We start from the raw sequence: 24,124 nt of genomic DNA, 5'->3' as shown, positions 1-24,124 counted from the left end.
TTAAAGAATAAAACTATATGTATCACAAATACTTATAATGGAAAGACCACAAATACTAAAACTCAAACTGTAGAAAATTACTCTCACCTTTCTTGAGACCATACCTTTAGATCAACACATGTATGCTTTACCTACCCGGAATTTCTTCTGCAACATCTGAGGATTCAGTGTTCGGAAGAGTTGAATCAAAGTTCTAGCAGACATCATCACATCTGTAAAATAATATCTTTAATTAGAAACTTCAGGGCAAAGAATCTATTGAGGTAAAAATGAATCACTCTATACTCTTCAATCTACCAAGAATAAAAATTTACTTTTATCTTTGTGGGTTTTATACTGAGCCAGGTCTTGGAGAAGTTCTTCAGTCATGGCTAGAGGACATCGAGCTGTTATCTCTTTTATAGCATTGATTCTAGAAAAGGAAAAACAAATGAAAAAACCAAAAGAGCAATTTCATGTGGTTCAACCCAAGAAGGTTCCCTAAAAAGACTAAATCGAAAGGAATATAGGTTGGGTTTATAGGGTTTGGGTCTCTAAAACTGTAGCATGGTGGAGAATGTGAGGGTGGGCAGCCTTAGAGGGCTTTTATTCTAGACAGTTTATAGCTATTTATTCTATTAGTGGAAAAAGAAACAGTGTCTTCTCTGTAAAGTAAATCATGGCAGCATTTATTTGCCAACTCTAAGGGGAAAAAAGTACTAGGTCAAGTAAGAAAAGTTGAATGTCTTTAGGGCTGTTACCCCAGTTGCTCAGCAAAGCAGGACAGATTAGACGATCCTTAAACCATTGCTCACACTTATTTTTGAATTAATCAAAAGGGCCACTGGAATTAAACAGTTATTCAATAATAAATCACTTGTTCCAGGGGAAGATATGAGTTCAGGTTAAGAGAGAGGAGAAAAACAATTAGATTGCCAAATAATAATTCATTTGAAAGAGTAAAGCTAATAAAAAAAACAAAGTGTTCATTAAAAGAACAAATATCTTTTCCTCAGCTCCCTCTTCTAAATTCTGACCAATAAAATAAAAATAATAAGCCTTCTGAGAAGACTGAAGTATATTTAAACTGCTTCTCTAGAGGCCATATTGCCAGCTGAAATCTTTTATCTTGGTAACATAAAGCAAACCTGGTACATTAAAAATATATCCACTGCCTCCAGCCACATTTTACATACCCTACTGTCATGACTTCCCCAGAGTTCTTGTCGGTAACAAAATTGTTGGCCACGGTCATAAGCAATGACTGAATGATCTGAATGGAAATAAAAGAAAAGAGATGAGTGCCGGTAAAACGTCTGCACCTACTCAAACACTTGAGGATGAAGGGTCAACAGATTATGCACAATGGAAAAACAGCCCTCCACTTTTGGTGGAATCAATTTGGAAGCAATCACGACTGAGGAAGACAGACATGAACATACTCCACTATGAGTTTCAGTCTTCTTGACTTTTCTCAGATTAAATTTTCCTCTCCTTTATTTTTCAATATGGATTAAAAAAACTGCTTTGACTCAGGATAATCCAGCGCTATTTTAATCAAAGAAAATAATTATCAGCTTTGAAAAATAATCACTATAAATTTACTGATATTCTTGACATCCCCATCATAAAATCTGGCAATTAAACAAAATCAACAACTTATCCAAAATGAACTTTACTTTCTAGCGTAAATTTTCTTTCGTTTCTATAACTGAACTTCTGTGTCTATCTCCTTAAGAGTTAGTGCCTCTTCCACTTACTTTATTTAAAAAAAAAAAAGGAAAGGAGGGACAGACAGTAATCTCTGTGGGAGATTACTGGCACTTAACACTGGCACTTTTATGCATGCATCAGATCCAGACACAAGTAGCTTTAAGAATTCTCACCTCTGGGGGTACTAAGTGATGAGATGCTTGTGCAGCAAAAAGAAGGATCTTTGTTACTTCTAAAAATGTAAGAGATCAGAAAGGTCATAGTCAGTTTATCACTCTGCCCCTTAGGCCTACAGCAAACATGCAGGCACATGCTGGCCTTAATGCTATTGTTGCTTACTCCATCTGGACACCCAATTCCCACATATCTGCATGGCTCACCCCCTCGCTTCCTTCAGGTCCTCATTCAACTGCTGACTTGTCAAAATGTCTTTCCTGGCCACATAATCTAAAACAGAACCCACCCCAGGACTCCCTATTGTCCTTACTCTGCGTCCTTTTTCTTCAAAATCTTTATCTTTACTTGGACGTATTACACACAGCTCTGTCTAGATCTCCCTCTAGAATGTAAGCACTTTGCTTTATGGTCACTGTAGAATCCTTGGGTGTGTAGCGCAGTACGCAGCATAGTAATTACTGAATAAGTGAATAAATACAAACATACACATATACACACACATTCTCCCTTTTAAGGGGCAGTATATACAAAGAATGAGGTCTATGGCAAAAGAAAGAAGTGAGATAAATCCTTATTTGTCATTTATTTGCTGAATGACCTTGGTGTTTTTTCTCTCTTTCTACACCTCGCAGGACTGAAGTGAGGATTAGATGAGATGATATATGTAAAGCATTTACCACAGTACTTGGCTCATGTTAAGTATTAATGAATGTTTGTTTCCTTCCTACAATGATTCAAGTTCAAAGGGAAAAACAACTGTCTCTTCTTCCTGCTTTTATGTTGTTTTTAACTGAGAATATACACATGGACAATGAAAGCACCAAGATAAAATCCTGATATCTATTACAAAGTTACAGTAAAAGATTGAACTTCTTTTAAGGAATTTGCCACAGGAGCATTTATGGTATTACAAAAAGACTTGCTTTGAGAAACCAATTTTTGTTTTTTGTTTTTCCCTAAGATAACTGTTTCTTAAAGTTGATGAGCAGAACAATTAATGCATGGCAAACTCTGGAAAGAAAACATAAGGGTATCCCTCCTCTTCTCTGATACAGAACGCACTTCACTCCTAACTCTGTCTTTAATAACTCCAGAACAAAAGACTTTGGATGGTTATTCTAACCCCAAGGCCACCAAAGGAACATTGCAAGTAGGAGGCTTACCTCTTTGGTGCGGCTGCAGAAACCTTTGCACAAAGGGATAGAAATTGAAGAGAAAAAGCTGTGAAAAGAAGCATGCACTCACTTTAATATTTACGCAACTGAAGCTGTAGAGTTTCCTATTTCCATAATGCAATTATATCATCAAGCTCAACTAATCGGGAATCATTTTTCACTTTTGTTTTTTCTCAACAAGCATTCACATCCCAGGATGATTCAATGTGCTGTATTAACCAAGGAAGGCTATGCTGCTATCCTCAATATGTCAAGAAAGAAGAAAGTGTATGGACAATAAACTAAGAGGAAAAAAGGCAACCAAAAGGTAACATTTTTCTACTTTTAAAACTAGTGTGGCTGCAGAACTAATTTTTTAGTCTTCAACAATAAAGAGGATTACAGGAAGGAACAGCATTGATACTAAGCCTCCAAAGCAAGGGATAAAATAGTAATTCAAATCTGAATAGCACCTAGTATAATCTGATCACCAAAAAACGCACAGTTCTAGTCTTACTATTGGATACCAGTCCACCCACAATGGAGGGATCACTCTGAGCTCCATATCTTACAGAGAAAATACTAACACGGGAGTCTACCTAGACCAAGGGGACAAGGGTCTAGTTATTAAGCAGTGATAATCTGTAACTTCAAGAGGAACTCTGCAGATGGGCTGGTCTTTTTTAAAGTTCATCATGTGAGAATAAATTAGTTTTTTCTATTTTAGCCACAAAGCAAACTCACGGCCAGAGAAGTAAGAAGTAACAGGGAAGCCTTGGGCTCAATATAAAGACAGATGTTGAAGTGTACTCAGTTGTGAAACTCCAGTATCACTCCCATCAGACCATGCTTAAACCACAATTCAATTTTGCTTTCCTATCAAGCCCAAATTCAGGTCTGACATGACATTACAGCACAAATGTAACAAGACTTGAGCTGATAATCCTGCTTTAGGACTGCAGCCCACAGAGAAAAAGAAATGTATTCACTAATATGTTGACAAGTTTTTCTTAGAGAAAGGGAACAAGTGGTTTCACTCATGCGTGTACTTTCATTTTTAACTTGATGTATGTCTATACTGTGTGATTTTCAATAAACAAGCCTGTTTCACTCTTCTTGTTTTATTTAAAAAACTTTCTGAAAAAAGCAACACATTCAGTGATGTTCGGCACAGCATCAGTCACAAGAACAAAATGATAGGGAACAACCTCAATGGTCACTTCTTTATCGCCTAAATTTGTGGGAATCTCTCCTTTTCTACAATGGCAATTAGTCTAAGAGTATGTGTGAAGTTTCCATATGTATACAGAATATATATACATAAATACTACCAAGGAGCTCTTGCAATCTAAATAAATAAGCAGAGAATTCAGCTTTGCAAACAAGACAATCCCCTACTAGAGTGGTCTGGAAGTCAGGAAAGCTACGAAGGGATTAACAAACTGCAAAGTGTAGTAATAATCAACACAAATATATGAGTTATATTGGCTCAGAAAAAATGTGTATGTGGGACAAAGTTGAATAGATAGAAAGTAGAAAAACAGAACACAAAATAGTCTGTCCAGGGGCCGGCCCCGTGGCTGAGTGGTTAACTTTGCATGCTCCACTTCAGCAGCCCAGGGTTTCGCTGGTTCAGATCCTGGGGACGGACATGGCACTGCTCATTAGGCCATGCTGAGGTGGCATCCCACATGCCACAACTAGAAGGACCCACAACTAGAATATACAACTATGTACTGAGGGGATTTGGGGAGAAAAAGCATTAAAAAAAAAAGAAGATTGGCAACAGTTGTTAGCTCAGGTGCCAATCTTTAAAAAAAAAAAAAGTCTGTCCATAAACTGAATACATGTACAATATAACATCCATTCTCATTGATAAGAAAACAAAGTGATAAAAAGAGTTTTTTTCAGAATGAGAGATTTTATTCTTCTGTAAATTGTATGGGTTTAAATGGTTTTGGGGCATAAAGTTAAGCCTCTGCTCTACCTTAGTAGCTTTCCTTTTACCAAGAATAATTCTACTTCTAACATTCACCAAGAGAAGCATAATGTAACTCAAACCTCATGAATTCCCACCAATCTGGAGATGAGGTTCATGAGCATCATCTTCACTTCAAATCTCTCTTTAGAGCTCTCCAGTTGCTTTAGTAGTTTTTCTGCAAAATCTAGAAAGGAGAATATCAGGGAAGTACACTGTGGATCCACGGTCTGTACGACATTATCTAATAGGTGTAGAGAAAGGCAATAGTCAGATCACTGACTCTGGGACAGCTGTGCCTGCAATCACTCTGCTGAACCAGGATAAAAGCAGCAGCAGGACAGAAGGTGAAGACTCACACACGGGTGAATCTACTTCCAGTGGTGCCCAACGTTAAGTCTTAAGGATTCCCAAGATGTTTTGGATCAGCATCTTAAGTGACTGATAGGTGCTCCACTTACTAGAGCCTTGCTCTCCAAGTGTGATCTGCAGACCACCAGCAGCCGGTCTACCTGGGAGCTTGGCAGAAATGCAGAATCTCAGGCCCCACCCCAGACCTACTGAATCAGAATCTGCACTTTAACAAGATCCTCAGGTCATCTGTATAAACATTAAAGTGTGAGAAACTGACAGAGAAGAGGAGTCAGCAAACAATGCTGTACATCAGAGATAGAGAACATTTAAAAGTCCCAATGCCCAGCTGTACCCCATACCAACGAATCAGTGTCTCTAGGGATAACACGGCCCAAGCATCAGCATAGTTTCATAAATTCCCTAGGGGAGCCCAATGTGCAATCTAGTTCAAGAACTAGTGTTCTAGAATAGGGTTCCCCAAACTTTTGGTTTCCACAGACCAATTTAAAAAGAACAAAAAAGGACCAACAAAAGATTGTCAATTTTCAACGTCCACCACTATTGTGTTGTTAAAGACATGAATTGCAGAGTTGTTCTTCTACATTTGTCCTATTTTCTTGTGCACTGGGAATCACTGCTTTAGAACATAATTCTCCAGGCTACAACCAACTGGCAACAACTAAGTATTTACTGACTACTAATTAAGTGCCAGGGATCTGGTATACCCTAGTAACCCTAAAGGTAGAGAACTAAATAGGCAGAGAGAAAGCCAATAAGGACTTCGGAAGTCATAATTATAGTACCTTGGGGATCATGAATCAAGTGAATAGCTGAAAAATTAAACACCTCTGGTTTTTTCTTCTTCTTTTGTTTCTGAAAGAAAGGGAGAGGAAAAACGTTTACATCCTGAATTAGTGATGAGGCCCCTGGGATTAAATGTGCTAACGTGCTAAAAGCTGTTATCAAGTCTACCATACTACTTAAAAAAAAAAATTTCTGTTCCAAAAACCTTTCTTTAAACCAGAAGAACTAAAGGTGGGATCTGTCTTTTAAGATTAAACCTTGAGAATGTTCAGTGTCTTCAATAAATGGCGTTAGGAAATCTAGACAGCCACATGAAAAAGAATGAAACTGGACCACTATCTTACACCATACAGAAAAATTAACTCGAGATGTATTAAAGACTTGAACACGAGACCTGAAACCATAAAAATCCTAGAAGAAAACATCGGCAGGGGCCAGCCCAGTGGCGCAGCAGTTAAGTGCGTAAGTTCCGATTCTCAGCAGCCTGGGGTTCGCCGGTTTGGATCGTGGCTGTAGACACGGCACCGGTTGGAAAGCCATGCTGTGGTAGGCATCCCACGTACAAAGTAGAGGAAGATGGGCATGGATATTAGCTCAGGGCCAGTCTTCCTCAGCAAAAAGAGGAGGATTGGCAGTAGTTAGCTCAGGGCTAATCTTCCTCAAAAACAAAACAAAACACATAGGCAGTAAGCTCCAAGCTTCTAGTTCAACTAGAAGAAATAAAAGCGATTTTTGCCTTTTAAGATTAAATCTTGGAAATGTTCCAATTTAAGGCTTAAAAGAATTTGGAAACATAACATTAAAAAACACACAAGGGCCAAATTAATGATTTTCACAATAATCATTACAAAATATAAAATGTACTTCATTCATGCATTCTTCTGAGAAGACATATCTAGGACAGATACCCTAATACAGGCCATCTTGATCAGAACAAGTGAAAAGTGAATTTAATCAAATTAATTATTCAAGTTACTGATTTTGCTAGAGCTGAAAACATGTATTCATCTAAAAAATTAGTGCTTAAAAATTCATCATACAAGTTTAAGTCTTTCAAAAATGCTATTTTTTTAATTTCAAATTCTTAAAAGCTTTTGCTAAAAAATACATTATTTTGCATTCTAATGATTCCTATCTCATTTCCCAGGTACAAGTCTCACCTTGAGTACTTTCATAGCCTTTTCCAACCTCTTCTTGTGTTTGGAGCTTTTCTTCCCTGTGGCATACTGTACTAGCAGGTCTCTTGCTGTTGGTCCATCGTCCTGAAGAAGAAACTACTTTGTAAGAGTGTAAACAAGGAAAATCTGCATAAAAGCAAACAGTAATCCTTTCAACCACTTCTTTGTACTTATACTCTTTGCACACAGCTATTAAAAATAAATATGACTTAAAATTCAATAAAAAATATTTGCCCCTGTGCACAAACAGGCACATACAGAGATCTTTCACTGCAGCAGGATTGTTTTTACATTTTGCTTTTAATTTTTATTGCAGTATAATATACAGACAGAATGCAACTTTGTTTTTTTGTGAAAAAATAAACTGGAAATAAGTATGTATCAATAGGGAAATGCTCAAACTATAATACATTCATATTCTGAAATATTATGTAGAGGTTAAAAGAATGAGATAGAGCCATATGTACTAATGTAAGAAGACTGAAATGCATTGGTACATCTCTATAGATCAATACAAAGAAAGTAGGCTGCAGAATAGTACATATATTATTTATGTAGTTTTTAAAAATCTGCTACACATGTAAGGCAATATACACATACAACCATATATAAATGTGTAGGAAACAAAATGGTTATCTGTGAAGTAGAAATCTATCTAGGAAGTGGAAATAAGACGTGGTAAGAAAACTATCTATCTATAGTGTCTGAAATTTTTACAATAAGAATTACTATTCATACACTTAATAAAATAACAAAATGAATTAAAAGATGTTATTATGTACTCTAGTATTCTTGTCACCAAAATGCTAAAACGGGAAGAAAAATTTTTCTTTTAGAATTTCCTCCTTTTATTTTATGTTTTTTTGTTTTGGTGAGGAAGATTGCCCCTGAGCTAACATCTATTGCCAATCTTCCTCTTTTTGCTTGAGGAAGATTGTCCCTGAGCCAACACCTGTGCCAATCTTCCTCTATTTTATACATGGGATGCTGCCACAGCACAGCTTGATGAGCAGTCTGTAGGTCCACATTTGGGATCTAAACTCGCAATCCCCAGGCTGCTGAAGCGGAGCGCACTAACTTAACCACTACGCCACTGAGCCAGCCCCTCCCTTTTAGTTTTAATAAGAAACATCTTTTAATAAAGAACATTTCATGGTATCATAAATCTTGATTTTTCCTTTTAAAAATGCCATATTATTCCTCTCCTTCTCCCTACTCTAAACTTCTATGATGTCAACATGCTACCTCAAAAACATGCTGGCAGCAATCTTCATTCTAAATTTATACAGTGAGATATAGGTATAGCTTTAGAACTAAGAACAAGGCTGAATGAATCTAAGTTTTATCAGTTATTTAACCAGTGTTACTAAATTAAGTGACAAACTCTAAACAGAATAAAATCTCCACATGGCAGTACTCAATAAAGGATGAAGGTGACATATAAGTTTCTATCTAACTTGAGCAGTCACCGATTTTATAGTCTGTACTGAGAGCAACAATGAAATCTGCAAAGTTCAGAAGCATCTAAGGTTAAACTAACCTCAGATTCTGAGTCGCTGTCCTGTTTCTCCTCTTCATCTTTCCCGAGGAAGAATGTCAAAGCAGCAACTAATATCTAAGGACCAATCAGAATAAAGTCAATTACTTAACCCAGCTTACAAAAAAGAATAAACACTTTCATTTATTTTTAAAAGTATAAATAAATACTTTTATTCACTTTAGACATACATATGAAGTAGGATCTGAAGAAAAAAAATCAGAGTGGTGGAATTTGGGTTCATTTTTCTTAATTAAAATATAATGTTTTTATAATGTTATGTGTCCTATAAATATGTAATTAAAAAAAATCTTCAACTAGATAAAAACAGCCAGATTCCACATAGTTGTTACCCTTCAAGTAGGCTGTCAAGAATTTTAACAACCTACACAAGAAAAGGGACATTACAGCCCTTCTAACAGAAAGTCAAATCCAGTCCTTAAATTTCTTTCAGCTGTGCCTGAGCCCAATAGAAGAAGAGTCAAGAATTACAGACAAAAACATGAATAAATGCTAAGGCTATCGTTTAATACGCATGATAATTTTGTGTGACTCCTCTAAAGCAGATGACCCAGGGAAGCAGTCAAAGCACAAAGAAAGCACTACTAAACATGCACTGCGCGTCTGCACACTACCGCCTCCTCACAGCCCCATCTCCTTCACCTTCTCTCCGGAGAAGCACACCATCACAGAGAGGCCTTCACACAGGCCTACAGGCGCTCACCTTGGTGACCTTAGAGAAACACGCAGTTGTGATCACGTTGACAGTTTTGGCATCGTTCCTGGGGAAAGACAAATGAGTGTTTTCAAGTAAATTTTCATTCTATTGTATTTTATAGCATAGACAATGACACAAAATAAACAATATAATAAGTATTTCTGACATGTTAGAATTCATAGTGGTAATATTTTAAAAAGTCATGGTTGCTATATAATCAACCACAGGTGAATATTCAATCAAAGTTTAGCCCAGTTTTAAGTCAGAAAATTACACAGCCATTAAGATGGACTTTTTGAAGAGTTTTTCATGACATAGGAACCTACTCATGTGAAAAACAGTAACAACAAAAAACAGAATAAAAAACTATAATACAGCAAAAATTCCAACCATATTCAAAAATTCATGTTAAAGAAAAGACAGGAGGCAATATCATAAAATATTAATGTTGACTGTCTCTCTGGGTGGTGGGGCTATCAATAATTTTTTTAAAAAACTTTTCTAGCTTCTCCAGATTTTCTGCTGCAATGAAAACTACTTTTATATTAAAAAAAAATAGCGATCAAGAAAAGCAAGAGACAAGAGTTGGGGACACTGTATCAACAAGCCAAAGTTTATGAAACATGATTAATTTACAGATAGAGGATAAATTGACTTGAAAATCTTCAGAGAGGCAGAGTAGAAAGAGCTCAGATTTTTGGAGTCAGACAGATATGCGTTTAAATTTCAACTCTGCCCTTTATTAGCTATAAAACCTAAACTCTCTGAACTTCCGTTTCATTACCTAAAAGATGGGGATAATTCCAGATAAGCTGCATTACACTGTTCTGAAGGTTGAAGGAGATAATGCGAAGTGCAGGTGCTCAAGAAACGGTAGCCAATGTTATTAGTTACTTGGATTATCTCTGTATTTTTACTTACAATTTAATCTATGACAGAGATATATTAAAGAGCTCAAGATCAAAAAAAAAACTTATGTGCTCTGTAGTAATTACAAATGAATAAAAGAGTCTATTTCTCAAGAGACAAATACATATATGTTACCAAATGTTTCTTCTGTAGAGTTCGATCATCACATCCAAAGATATCTTGGCTGCAGTTGCATTGCTGTCTCTTAACATGGTGTACATGAAATTCTGCAATACCTGAAGAAAAAGAAGAGAAAGAAAAAAACCCACATATTATATGACTCCATTTATATGAAATATCCAGAGTAGGCAAATCTAATATACTGATGGTACAATGCTCTTAACATGGAAAACAAAAGAGTACTTACTATATTCACTTTATTATTCTTGTGTTTTGCATTTATATTCTTGATATCAGTCACAATATGAGTGTATAAAGTCTGAGGAAAAGAAACAAAAACATTTACATATAAACCAACATTTCTCACCTTGCTCAATTTGGAGAAAAGTACAAATGTACAAAAGGATTTACTTTTCATTCTATCACAAAAGACACCAAAAACAAATAAAACAAAAAGCAGCAGCTAAAGCAAAAGGAAAACTACCCTCAAAAGGTTATACATGGAGCTACCATAGGGAGCAATTCCACTCTCAGTTATATACCCAAGAGAAATGAAAACGTGTTTCCAACTAATATTCACACAAATATTCATAACAGCATTACTTGTAAGAGTCAGAGTAGAAACAATCCAAACCTCCATTAACTGATGAATGGATAACAAATGTGATACAACCAGACAATGAAATATTATTTGGCAACAAAAAGTAATGAAGTACTGATACATGCTACAACATGGATGAACACTGAAAACATTACGCTAGGTGAAAGGTCAGTCAGGAAAAACCACATATTATACAACTTCATTTAGATGAAATATCCAGAGTAGGCAAATCTATAGAGACCAAAAGTAGATTGGTGGTTGCCTATGGTTGGGATAGATGGGGGGATGAGAAATCACTGCTAATGGGAATGGGTTTCTTCTGAGGGTGGTATAAATGTTCTAAAATTCACTGTGGTGATGGCTGCACAACTCTGTGAACATACTAAAAACCACTGAATTGCACACTTTAAATGGACAAGTTTATATGAATTATGTCTCAATAAAATTGTTATTTAAAAAAAGGAAAGTTACTCCATTTATTGAGCCCCTAAGTGCATGCAAGAAGATACTGGGACTTACATAGATATCACTGGTACCCAAAATATTTTCCCATGGACCACTTTTATTCCATAAGCTAAACTAAGAAGTACAATTGCTAAAATCACATGGTTGAAGTGTCTTAATACTTTGAAAATAACTTTAAGTTAATAAATGTAAACTTAACTTTTATTTCTTAAATTTCTCTGATAAACCTTCAGCTTCTGGTCTTATATAAGCAAATACAAAGTCATAGGGAAATACTAATAACAACAAGAAGTGAGTTGTTTTGGGGAGAGGGTGGGAGCAGTTATAGCTATGAGTGTCCAGTCCATGCTGTGATTTAGCTAGTCGGTATAGTGCAGTGGAAAAGGGCTTGGGTTCTAGAGCCACACTGCCTGGGTTTACGTTCTGACCTTACCATTCAGAAGTTGTGTGACCCGGGGCACATTACTCTATCACTCTGTGCCTCAGCCTTTCCAACTGTAAAATAATAATTCTCCTCCTCCTCCTTGTTCTATGTCATGGGGTTTTGTGAGTAAAGAAATAAATATGTACAAGCTCTGAGAATGGTACCTGGCAAAAAGTAAGCATTCAATAAATGTTTAGCTACTATCACTACGATGCATGCACACAATGATTTTTTCCTATTAAAATGATTCTTAAATGTATCCAATAATGTGAAGCATCAAGAATTCAAAGGATTCCAAACTCTACAAGTTTTATGTTACTGCAAGGAAGAGTGACATAGAACAAAGAAAGCAATTTTGCTCCTTACCTTTCGCAGAAGCTTATCATGGCAACGCAGAAGTTCAAAGAAGAGTTCTAGCAAACTTGATGGATTGATGAGATTCTTATTTCTCAGCAAGATCAAAGCTTTGCAAAATGTCTCAGGGAGGAAAAGAAAACATACTATAAGACAATGACAAAGTTAAGATGAGAAAATGGAGCATGTATATCCCAAAAAAGCATAACGTCTTCTACTAACTAGGCATTATTCTAGGCATCAGAACAGAACACAGAGTCTCTGCCCTCATGGACCTTACACTGGGGGTGGAGCAGAAGAGGGGACAGACAACCTAGTAAGCATATAAACAGGTGTATCTCAGATAATGATAAGTGTCACAAAGGAAGTAAAATAAGGTAATATAATTGATACATAGTGACTGAGGGAGGGCTATTTTATACAGGGAGGTCAAGGAAGTGTCAACATATGACAAACTCTAGTGATCAATGAATCCACAAAGATAAGAAAGGTGGGGTAACAATTACATAACACACTAAATTGAAATAAACAATCTGAATAAGGCATTCTTTTGAAGTACTCTTAGTTTTAAGAACGGCCCAGCAGCAGTGGTAGCACTCTTGCTTACCAGCAACTTTCATGAGTACCCTTCTTACCCAAATTTTGGCCTCTAATACTATCCTCCATTAGACAGAAGACATAATCCTTGGAGAATAGTTGATTCCAAGTCTTGGGGCAGGAAAAACAGTAAGAAAAAGTTTGGAACTATTTCTCCCAGAATGCAAGGATGCTTCCACAAACATCAAGGGTATTGCTAAAGGGACTAAAAAACTCCCACTGGCCAGGTAGTGACAACTTGAACATAAAATAATAAAAATAGTAATGCTTAGAGAAGAAATGAATAAAAAGTACATAAAAAGGTAATCACAATGTCAAAGAAAGAGAAATGTAAAAAATTCATTTTATTGATTTTATTAAAGTTAATATATACATGGGTATTTTGTTTCTTCCACTAAGAAATACAGTCTGTTTCCATCAGTGGCAGGAAAGAGGGAACAAAAACTTGGGAATAATTCAAAAAGCCCTAGAAAAATAGGATATATACTAGGTAGAAAGAAAGTCCAGCAGTCAACAAGGACTGGCAGTTATCATAACAGCCAATTAAAAAGAGGATCTACCAGTGTGTTCTAAATGATTCCTCTAAAGAGAAATGCTAATTACACACTCAATCCCTTGATTCCTAGCAAAGGAAAGCTCTACTATTATTTTTTAATAATCATCATAAAACATTATAAAGAAACATACCCACATATTTATTTATTCATTAATGCCTGCAGACCAGTTTGGTTGGGTACTTTTGGTCACACAAAACTTAAAGAAAACCTAATTACTTGGAAAGACACTAAGTCTCTATACTCAAACTTTCAAATCTGTACAATATATAGGAACTTGAAAAGTTCCATGACATAAGTAAGTCTTCCGACTAGTGGTTCAAGTTTGAAGCCTCTTGGGCTGTGCTGCCAGGTCCGAAGTCCCAACCGAGAGTCAATGAGTTGACAAGCCAGAGCCTGCAACCTTGACTAGTCTGAGATGGTATTCTTTTTCTTTTGGGTCTAATCAAATTAATAAAATCCTAGAGAAGTATAATAACTGTAGAATTACAGAAAGCTGGGGGAAATGTAAGAATAAGAAATGAGGTTGAATCTATGGATTTAGCATTTTTACAAGTTTTGGCATAGGATTAATATGTTTTGTGATCATAATATTTGTGTTAAATTCTACCTGCTATTTGACAAGCAGATGTATGAAATTTGAAAATGCCTTAGGTTGGGTTCCCTAGAAACAGAGTCGATTCATTATAGTGATTTGTCCAGAGTATGCTCTCTTCTGGAAGGGAAGTAAAGGAAGCAAGTTAGGACAGAGAAAAGAAAAGCTGAGCAAGGATGTGTCCTTGTCTGGAGACTAGCTTTAGCCTGATCACAGAGAAGCTCTGGAGCGCAGATTGTAAAACAAAGTTGGACCCATCCTGAGGAAAGGGGCTGGGCTTTTGTACCTCTGGGTTAGTCAGGTATCAGGTGTGGGCTGGGAAGGCAACCTCCCAGGTGCTAGGGCTCACATTTACCTGAAGACAATGCTCAAGAGAAAGGGCAGCTGGGGGCCATTCGCAGCCAACATTTACTGCAGGTGGGGAAAATGGGAGCACTGGCCTGGTAAAGGGGATCTCAGCCAGGACCCAATGTCAACCACTAAAGTGACAATGTTTAAATGCTCAAGCTGGTTATGTAATGGATAAATTTATAAATTAAGCATTCTAAAAAGTTTAAGTTGAATTAGGGCTCCTGAGGCATATGATATTTGAATAACTAGAAGGATGCATATGAGATTTGAATAACCTATTCCAAAGAGGGAATAGAGCATCCTGGCAGGGTTAGCATGCTGAAAAACAGAAAGATCAGAGAGAGAAGTGGAGCAGAAAAGGAGATGAGGTCAAAAACCCAGGCAGGAAGCAGATCATATAGGTACTTACAGGCCACATTAATAACTTTGAGTTTTATTCTAAGCATAAATGAGAAGACATAGAAAGATTTTAAGGAAGGGATGATACATTCCCATTTACATTTTAAAAAGATGTTTACCTGAGAGGCTGTTCTCATTTAAATACGTATTACACACACATATGAACACCACACAATTTATCAATCCAAATACTGGTCCTACCATTCGAAGATCTGGATCCAAGACAGTGTGATTGTAGGAGAGAAGATCTTTCAGCTCTTGAGGAAAGTTACTTAAATGTTCTGGATAGCAGTGACCAATCTGTAACAAAGCAAAGGCTCTTCTGAAGTTTCTCTCTCTCTTATAATTCATATGCACATATTTAGGATGTTCTGCAAAAGGAGAGTAAAAGGCTCTGTTTCATAGAAGTAGATGGTTCCAAATCGTCTCTTTTTCTTCTACAAGCTGACTTCTCTGACTTCTTTCATATTTCCTCTAGTCTTAGTAAATTAAGTGTGACATGATTCAGAATCTGCTTTTATAATGAATTTGATAAAAACAAGTAGTTTGAAAGTTTTGCTCTAGCTGGTTCTGAAATGCTCTGGTGAAATCCTCTAACTTAACACAGAGAGAAAATAAAATCTGCAAAAAGGGAGTTAAAAAAGTTTTTTTAAATTAAGCTTCCGGTCCCAAATGAAATGATATTGTATATTACCAGAAAAATACTCTGCAAACTACGTGTAACAACTGGTCTTTGTTTCACTCAGAAATTATCTTCTTACCTGTGCCATAAACATCACCAGCTCTGCCAGTTCTTTGCTAGGTTTATTTGGTTGTAATTTGAAAATCTCCACATTGGATTTGTAGTGATTGTACTGCTGTAGAAACTGTAGAAAAATAAAATTTAAATTGGTCACCTTCTCAGTACAGAATGCAAAATTATTTAGTAGAAGTCTGATAGTGGCATGGAGAAAAAGATGTGGCAAAAGTATGTAGAAACACTACATTTTCCTTATCTGCATTCTTCAAATGAGTTTTGTAAATGCTGAGCATATCACAGGTAATCTAAAGACACTTTCCTTTATCATCAGAAATGTAGGTGGTGTGGTGTAAAGAGCAGTGAAGCAAGAGTCAAAAACTCAGATCCTGGCCCCATTCTGCCATTTACTATCCAAATGACCCCTACACTGTCTATGTATATAGAGCACTCATATCGGCAGAAAACTACTGGGTCAGAAAAAGTAAATTATATCTCAAGTACACTAAGCTCACCAGTCAAAATTCTCCTCTTCTTTTAAATAATTATTAAGATTTTATCCTGGAGTTCTAGATAGAATGTGTTAACAGCCAAAGGCAATAGACATACAGAATTCATGATAATAGCTTCCATTTATTCAGCACTTGCAATGTGCCAAACTTATTATGTACATTATCTCATTTAATTATGTTTAATCCTAACAACAACCCATCAATCTAATGTTAGAATTCACCAGGCCTCAGTTCCATGCCCTACATCTACTCTCCCTTCCTAGACCACAACTGGCCCTGAGCTAACATCTGTGCCAATCTTCCTCTACTTTATGTGGGATGCCGCCACAGCATGGCTTGAAGAATGGTGCTAGGTCCACACCCAGGATCTGAACCTGCAAACCCTGGGCCGCTGAAGTGGAGCACATGAACTTAACCACTACGCCACCAGGCTGGCCCTAGACCACGGCTTTAAATTGTGTGTGGGTATGTATGAGAGAGAGAGAGAGACACTATGAGAATGAGTATTTCTTTATATTACCAGCTCTAACTGGTCCAGTGAACTCCAAATTCATACACCCAATTGTCTGACATCTCTATTTAGATATCTAACAGACTTCTTAAACTTAGCATGGTCAAAAAAACACAACTCTTGATTTCCCCAAGAAAACTGCTAGGCCTCCAGCTTTCTCCAACAGTTGGAGTCAAAAGGGAAACCTACAGCCCCTATATGCTTCAGATGAAACTCTCTCTCGACTTCACACTGCCATTGACAGGAATGAGGAGAGGGCCCCAGAACTCAATGTGCTCCTGGTAAGATCCTTATCCCACTTCTTTCCCCGTCTCACCCATGGCCCAGCCACCACTATCTGCCTTGAGATAATCAGGACTAATTTCATTATGTCCTTTTGTTCATCAGTCACCATAAAAGGCTAAGACTCCCAAGCCATCCTTCATCCCCCTCACTCTAACCCCCATACCAGGGGAATCAAGAACTCTCAGAAGGGGCCAAGGCATCTATATCTTTTTTTTTTTTTTTAAGATTTTATTTTTTCCTTTTTCTCCCCAAAGCCCCCGGTACATAGTTGTACATTCTTCGTTGTGGGTTCTTCTAGTTGTGGTATGTGGGACGCTGCCTCAGCGTGGCTTGATGAGCAGTGCCATGTCCGCGCCCAGGATTCGAACCAACAAAACACTGGGCCGCCTGCAGCGGAGCGCGCGAACTTAACCACTCAGCCACGGGGCCAGCCCCCCCAAGGCATCTATATCTTTTAAAGCAGCCCAGTTACTCTGATGCTCTATTGAAATCCTGGTTCTCTTCTGACACAGTGCCACACCATTTTCTTTCCCTCAGCATTGCTGACCCAAACGGTATCTTCTTTGTTTCCCAATGCAACTTCCAGAGCATGAGCATCCTTCCAGATCAGCACCCTTTTCTCCTTGTTAAGCATCCCACTGCCAGCTTTGAATCTTATGTCTTGAGACTCATTACCCCATCCTGTTGTAGTCATCTATGATCTATGGTATTCCCTACATTCCTTGAACATTTCAGTTCTTTATTCCTTGTCTTATCACTCTCTAACAATTCCTGTCATAATTTTTGGTGATTTCATATCCAAATGGGTGGTCTTTCCAATATCCTGACCCATCACTTCCTTGAAGTCTCCTCCTCTAATCATCTTGAAGTCTTACTCCACCTTAGCCCTCACCTCCATGGTGAGTCACATCCCAAATCTTGCCATTACCAATAACTACAACTCCGTCATAATCTCCACTAGAAGCATCCTCGTCTCTAACCACCATCTCCTATTTTCCATCTCTTTTCTGATATTATGCCAACTCCAACAACCCTTCAATCTCACCAGAATCCGCAGTCCATTGAGCTTACTACCTTCCACTCTATCTCACTAACCTCCCCTCCCGAACTTCCCTTCTCATCCAGCTCCAGTTCCAGGACCAATCGTTATAATCACCTCCATGCATGTACTTCAATGCACTTGCTCCTTTCTTTCATCACTGTTTGGCAAATGTCCATCTTGTGCTTTCCTTCTCCAACACTACACTCTCAGAGCTGAGCATGGTTGAAGAAAATCAGCTAACTGGTTTCATTTTAAACTCATTACCACAAACCTCAAAGAGGCTCTGAAGTGTACTCTGCCAATCTTATGGCACTTTCCCCTCTCCTAGGCAACCATTTCATAGTTTGTCTTCTGTCCTCAAAACTTAAATACTTTCTCCACTATCCTTACTCTCAACTGATAACCTTGTCTCTAATTTCATTAAAAGAATATGGTATAAGCAATCTGAGAATAATTTCCATACATTAGTATTCCATTTAACCATCTAGCTCCATCTGAGCTCATATACTTTACCTTCTCTCCTGTTACTAAGAATAAATTATCAGGCCACCATCTAAAGCCAGTCCAATCTCTAAACCCTATTCAGTCTAGGTCTTTGCTCCAGGAGTCTCCCCGCCCATTTTCTGCCTCAACAATTTCTGCCCTGTCGGTATGCAGACATGCTGTTGTTTCTGCCATCCTTAAAAGAAACCTTTTCTTGATTCCACTTCAGTCTTGAGCTTACACTCCATTTCTCTCCTCTTTTCAGAAAAGCTCCTTTAAAAGAGTTGTTCATACTTGTTGCCCAATTGTTTTCCTCTTTCAAAAAAGATTTTTTAATTGAGATATAACTCATATAACATAAATTTACCCTTTCCAAGTGTACAATCCAGTGGTCTTAGTATATTTACAAAGTTGTGCAACCATTACCACTATCTAATTTCAGAACATTTTCATCACTATAGAAAGAGTCACTCTCTATTCCCCGCTACCCCCAGCCCCTGGCAACCACTAATCTACTTTCTGTCTCTATGGCTTCACCTATTCTGGACATTTCATATAAATGGAATCATACTCCCATCAATTTTAAACCTACTCTCAGATTTTTGCACCCATTCCTCTACTCAAACTGCTCATATCAGGGTAGCCAATGACATCCAAATCGCTAAATTTAAAGGTCAATTTTCAACATTTATCTTATTTGACTCATCAATATCTGACATGCCTGGTCTCTCCCTCCCTCAGGGAACACCTTCTGTACTTGGCTTCCAGGACACTAACTGGTTTTCCTCCTACTTCATTGGCTTCTTTCTTAGTCCCTTTTGCTAGTTATTTAGCAACTCACTAGCCTGTAAATGTTGGGGCTTCCCAGGACTTTCTCTACCTGCCAGATCTAGAATCTAATCACTTTCATCACTGTTACCATTTTGGTCCAAGCCACCATCATCTCTTGCTCCTAACTGGTGTCTCTGCTTCTATCTTTGCTCTCCTACATACAATCTATTCTCAAAACAAGGCAGCCAGAGTGATCCTGTTCTCCTACAAGGCAGTTCATGTTTTCCTCTGCTCAAAACCCTGTAAAGATTTCCACTTAACTCAGAGTAAAATCCAAAGCTCTTGAAAACAGCTAGGTCTTATAAGATATGGCTCTATTTCACCTCATACTACTCCTGCTTTCCTCATTCCCCATACCAAGCCACACTGGATTCTTTCATAGCCCTCAAACCCACCAGGTACATTCCTGACCCAGGATCTTTGTATCTGCTGTTCCTTCTGCCTAGATCGCTCTTCCTCCAAACATCTGCATAGCTCTCCCTCACCTCCTTCAGGTTTTTAGTCAAAGATTATCATCTCAAGAAAGCCTCCCTTCACTATCCCATTTAAAATTGCAACACCTGCCTCATCCCCAACATATATACTGGTACGTTACATCTTTTCCCACAGTATTTACCATCATTTGACATCCTCTGTATTATATGTCAATTTACGTCCCCTCCTACTAGAACATAATTTAATGAGAAAGGATTTTTATCTTATGGTTCACCACTATAGTCCCAATGCTTAGCACATACTGAATGAACCTCAGCAAATGTCACTATCATCTACCTAGGTGCAGAAATAAAAAACCTGAGTCATCCTTCATTCCTTCATTTTCCCTTATCTCCCACATCTGCTCCACCAGGAGTCCTACCAGCTCCATCTCCATGTAGAGCTAGTCCCATTCTGTCCACTTCTCTCCACTTCTGTTGATAACTACAGTGGCATCACCATCCCTTGCCTAGACATTCCAACCGCTATTATATTAGTTACCCTGCTTCCAGGCTTGCTTCTCTACACTCCATTCTATATTTAGCCTCCAGAGTAAATTTTTAAAAATATAAATCAGATCATGTCACATCTATGCTTAAAACTCTTCAATGGCTCCCCAATGCCCTAAAAGAAAACTTTTAACTCTCTACCATGGTCTAAAAGGCACTGCATGATCTGACCTCTGCCTGCATTTCCCACACCATTTTCCACCACCCTCTTCCGTGCTCACTACACTTTAGCCACACTGGCTGCCTCTCTACTTCTTTTCCACCAAGAGCTCCTGCACTTCTTATTCCCTCTGTCTAGAATGCTCTGTCTGGCTCAATATCATCACAGCAGAGAAGCCTTCCCAGTTCATGGGATCTAAATCAACAGCCTCCAATTCTAATGTATTCCTATCCAGTTTTACTATCTTGATGACAACTTATTTTTTTTTTTCTTTTTTTTGAGGAAGATTAGCCCTGAGCTAACATTTGCCGCCAATCCTCCCCTTTTTGCTGAGGAAGACTGGCCTGAGCTAACATTCGTGCCCATCTTCCTCTACTTCATATGTGGGACGCCTACCACAGCATGGCTTTGCCAGGCAGTGCCACGTCCACACCCGGGATCTGAACCGACGAACCCCGGGCCACTGAAGCAGAAAGTGCGCACTTACCCGCTGCACCACTGGGCCTGCCTGACCAGTTTTACTTTCTTAATAGTCCTTACCAGATATGTCTACCATCACCAGAACATAAGTTCAAGAGAAGAACGCTCTCATTTCTGTCTCATTTATCATTGTATCTCCAGTGCTTAGAATTATACTGCCACACAGTAGTCACAACACGTGTGGATTTGCATAAATATTTAAGTGAATGAACAAGCAATCCTGCGAGGTAGGTATTATCTCTTTCTTACATACTAAAATGCACACACAGGCTCAGTGAATAACCCTCCATGGTTACACAATTGGTCAACGGTAGGACCAGGATTTAGAGTTAGTTTTGAAACCAATGCTTTTAAACACAGCGCTAGATGGACTCTCAACTATTACTCTGTCAATGGTTGTACAGTGCTTTACACATCTCAAAGCCTTGCATATATTACTTAATTTCCTGTATTTATTCCTAACTCTTTATTTTGACCACCTTGATCTTTGGAAAGGCTCTCTCCACTAGTGACCTAAACCACTGCGACTATTCGTTAAGAAGCATTTATGTAAATATTTCTACGTGAAAATCTGGGGGAGGAGGGAAATGAGAAAAGCAATCAAAAAATAAATAAATGTGTTAGCCATTGAATAAATCACAACCTAGTGAGAACGAAGCACAAACAAGTAATTGCAGAAAATGCCCAGCAGAGATACCTGTCTAACGCGTGTCAGACAAATGAGTGTCTGAAGAAAGCACCTGACAGATGACTATATCAAAACCACCGTTTTCATCTTCTCATTTCTCTGCTCAAACGCCCTTAATATTCACAATTTGTATCAGGTCAGTATACAAAGTCCCCCCACAACCTGGATCTAATCTAATTTTTCAATCTCATCGTTTCCCGAAGCAAATTCTGACATCCAGGTCATGCCAGCTTCCGATGAGATTGAATCCTGGTTAAACTAGATATACTAAGCTCCTGTGTCTGCCTCTCATACTTGAGAATCCTCCCTCCTTCCCAAAAGAGCCCATGGCACAGAGCGTGCAGGCTCTTGGAAACAGACACCAGTCGAAAGCATCCTAACATACGACTCATCAAGTGTTACCGACTAATTCAAGTTAGAGGACTCAGAAAGGAAAAGGCTGAGAAACCTTCATGGAACTTGGAAGTTGGGGGCGGTCCATTTCTCTCCACCTCTATGAGGTCGGGAGATAAACCCTAAAGCAAAAAGAGGTCTTTAAGGGTGTTTTCGGGGCAGCGGGGTCCAGCGAACAGGCATAAAAGCCAAACCGACAGCAGATTTCCAAACGGTAGGGAATGAACCCTGAGGCACGTCCTTTCCTCAACCCCTTCTCTCCCCGCAAGGGACCCTGAATCCAACTGTAGAACACGCGGCAGGCCGGGATCCCAGCTCCACTCCACGCCTCCTCTCCGCCAGGGTCTGAGCCAGTCCCGCCCGGGCCGCTGGCGTGGCCGCGCCGCTCTCCCACCTCCTCCACGTAGGCCGGCGGGTCCCGCTTGATCAGATTCTGTAACTGCGGCAGGTTGCTGGGCAGCTTGTTATTATTTCTGTTCGACATGATGGCTACAGACTGGCTCCCCAGCGAGGAGCTTGAAGAAAACTCACACCGCCGGCAACCGCCAACCTCCTCAGCTGCGGCTCGGAATCGCGCTTCCGGGCATCGCCGGAAACAGCACATGGGACGCTCGGCCGGCAGCGCCACCTTGGCTCTTAAAACTACACTATGGGGGCCTCCGAGTGTCAAATTTACTCTCACTGCCGAAACGCTCTGTAGCGGTTTATACGAGATTTTTTTTTTCCCCGGGGCCAACAGCTGCTACTACCTAGTATTTCTGAAATAGTCTGAAATCCGAAGATTTTTCTTTACACACATTAGTTTATTTCATCATCGTGACACTCACATGAAACAGACAGATGAGGATTAATAGTTTTTTAAAAATCCCACAGCCTAAAATTAGAAGCTAAAAAAATTCGTGGGGAGTAGATAGTGCTGTCCTATTTTAGAGAGAGGAAAAAAAGCAATGAGGGGCATAAGTTAGTTTTTCTGTATAATTTTAAATACCTATTTTTTTTGTTTTGTTTTTGGTTGTTTCAACTCAACAGAGACAAGGGAAAAGGATGTGGACTGTTGTTTAAAATGTGGTCACGCTGATTGGTTTAAAAATGCAAATTAACTTGTATTTAAAAGTTCACCATTGTTATAACCTTTGTAAGTAGTCTTCAGCCAGAGTTTTAAATTCAGATCCTGGTAATTCGAAGAGAATACATTTCTACAATCTCACATGGTGCAAAAAAAATAGGTGGGGAATGAATGAATGAGATAAAATGTTAATGCAAAAATACACTTGATCATTCACCCTGTGCCAGGCACTGTTCCAAGCATTCATTTGTATTAACTCCTTTAATACTCAGAACAGCCCTCTAAAATAGGCATAATTATCTGCACTTAACAGATGAGGAAACAGGCTCCGACAAGGTTGACTGCCCAAGTTCCTAGCTGGTGAGGAAGCTGGGATTTCAGTCCAGGCAGTCTTGATTGTAACTAGATGAAGAGAAAAGTAGCCTGACAGCTATCAGCTTGTAGCTGGTCTGGCATCAATAAATGGGTAGTGGTATTCTCCTGCTTAAGATAAGCAATTTCACAGAACGTCCACTGCTGCCTGGGTCTTCAGTGACCATGATAGAATGAGTCAAAAACAAGACAACTCTGTAATCACATGTGAGCACAAACAAAATCAAGAAGACTGTGCAAACTACAATTAGTTTTTCAGCTGCATTTGGAGAATGGCTAGTCTGTTTATTAGTTATTGAATCAGGCACTTGTGAAGTTTTTAAGAAGTAAGTGTAAGCAATAAATCTTTTTTTAAAAACCCATTCATAGATTTAAATTAAAAAAATGTATTTTGGTTAGGTTGTATTAGTGAGGAAAAGAAGAATTCTGAAAACAATATATTGAAATTATTTAATATAATTCCTGTCAAAATCATAAGCTTATGTACTATGAATATTTATCTTGAGTCACCAAAATGTGATTTATGAATAAAACACTCAGGCCATGTCACAAGATGCAAAATTTATATGTCCGGCACTTGGGGAGGTGCTGGGAATTCATAAATAAATAAGGCATGGGTAT

The 24,124-nt window shown here is 38.4% G+C and overlaps 1 protein-coding gene across 4 annotated transcripts in view; it reads right to left on the bottom strand.

Annotated features, from left to right (window-relative positions):
• SDAD1 (SDA1 domain containing 1) overlaps positions 1–22,724 on the bottom strand; it is a 34,062-nt gene extending 11,338 nt beyond the window's left edge. For 2 of the 4 annotated variants that reach the window (XM_008537206.2, XM_008537207.2), the window contains exons 1-16: positions 22,460–22,724; positions 15,723–15,827; positions 15,163–15,261; positions 12,478–12,588; positions 10,869–10,940; positions 10,637–10,737; positions 9,599–9,656; positions 8,878–8,952; positions 7,320–7,421; positions 6,159–6,228; positions 5,085–5,188; positions 3,033–3,090; positions 1,866–1,924; positions 1,176–1,252; positions 315–412; positions 136–212 (exon numbers count right to left, since the gene is read on the bottom strand). In XM_008537206.2, the coding sequence (XP_008535428.1) occupies positions 136–212; positions 315–412; positions 1,176–1,252; positions 1,866–1,924; positions 3,033–3,090; positions 5,085–5,188; positions 6,159–6,228; positions 7,320–7,421; positions 8,878–8,952; positions 9,599–9,656; positions 10,637–10,737; positions 10,869–10,940; positions 12,478–12,588; positions 15,163–15,261; positions 15,723–15,827; positions 22,460–22,669 (1,476 nt within the window). In that variant the 5' untranslated portion in view covers positions 22,670–22,724. Of the gene's footprint in view, positions 1–135; positions 213–314; positions 413–1,175; positions 1,253–1,865; positions 1,925–3,032; positions 3,091–5,084; positions 5,189–6,158; positions 6,229–7,319; positions 7,422–8,877; positions 8,953–9,598; positions 9,657–10,636; positions 10,738–10,868; positions 10,941–12,477; positions 12,589–15,162; positions 15,333–15,722; positions 15,828–22,459 lie in introns of all 4 variants that reach the window. The other 2 variants (XM_008537208.2, XM_070614629.1) reach the window with 1 other exon arrangement.
• Positions 22,725–24,124: the final 1,400 nt, after the last annotated feature.

The sequence above is a fragment of the Equus przewalskii genome, chromosome 3 (assembly GCF_037783145.1).
Source record: "Equus przewalskii isolate Varuska chromosome 3, EquPr2, whole genome shotgun sequence".
NCBI classification, from domain to species: Eukaryota; Metazoa; Chordata; class Mammalia; order Perissodactyla; family Equidae; genus Equus; species Equus przewalskii.
Note: the sequence above shows the minus strand (reverse complement) of the source record. Positions and strands in the feature narration are given on the sequence as shown.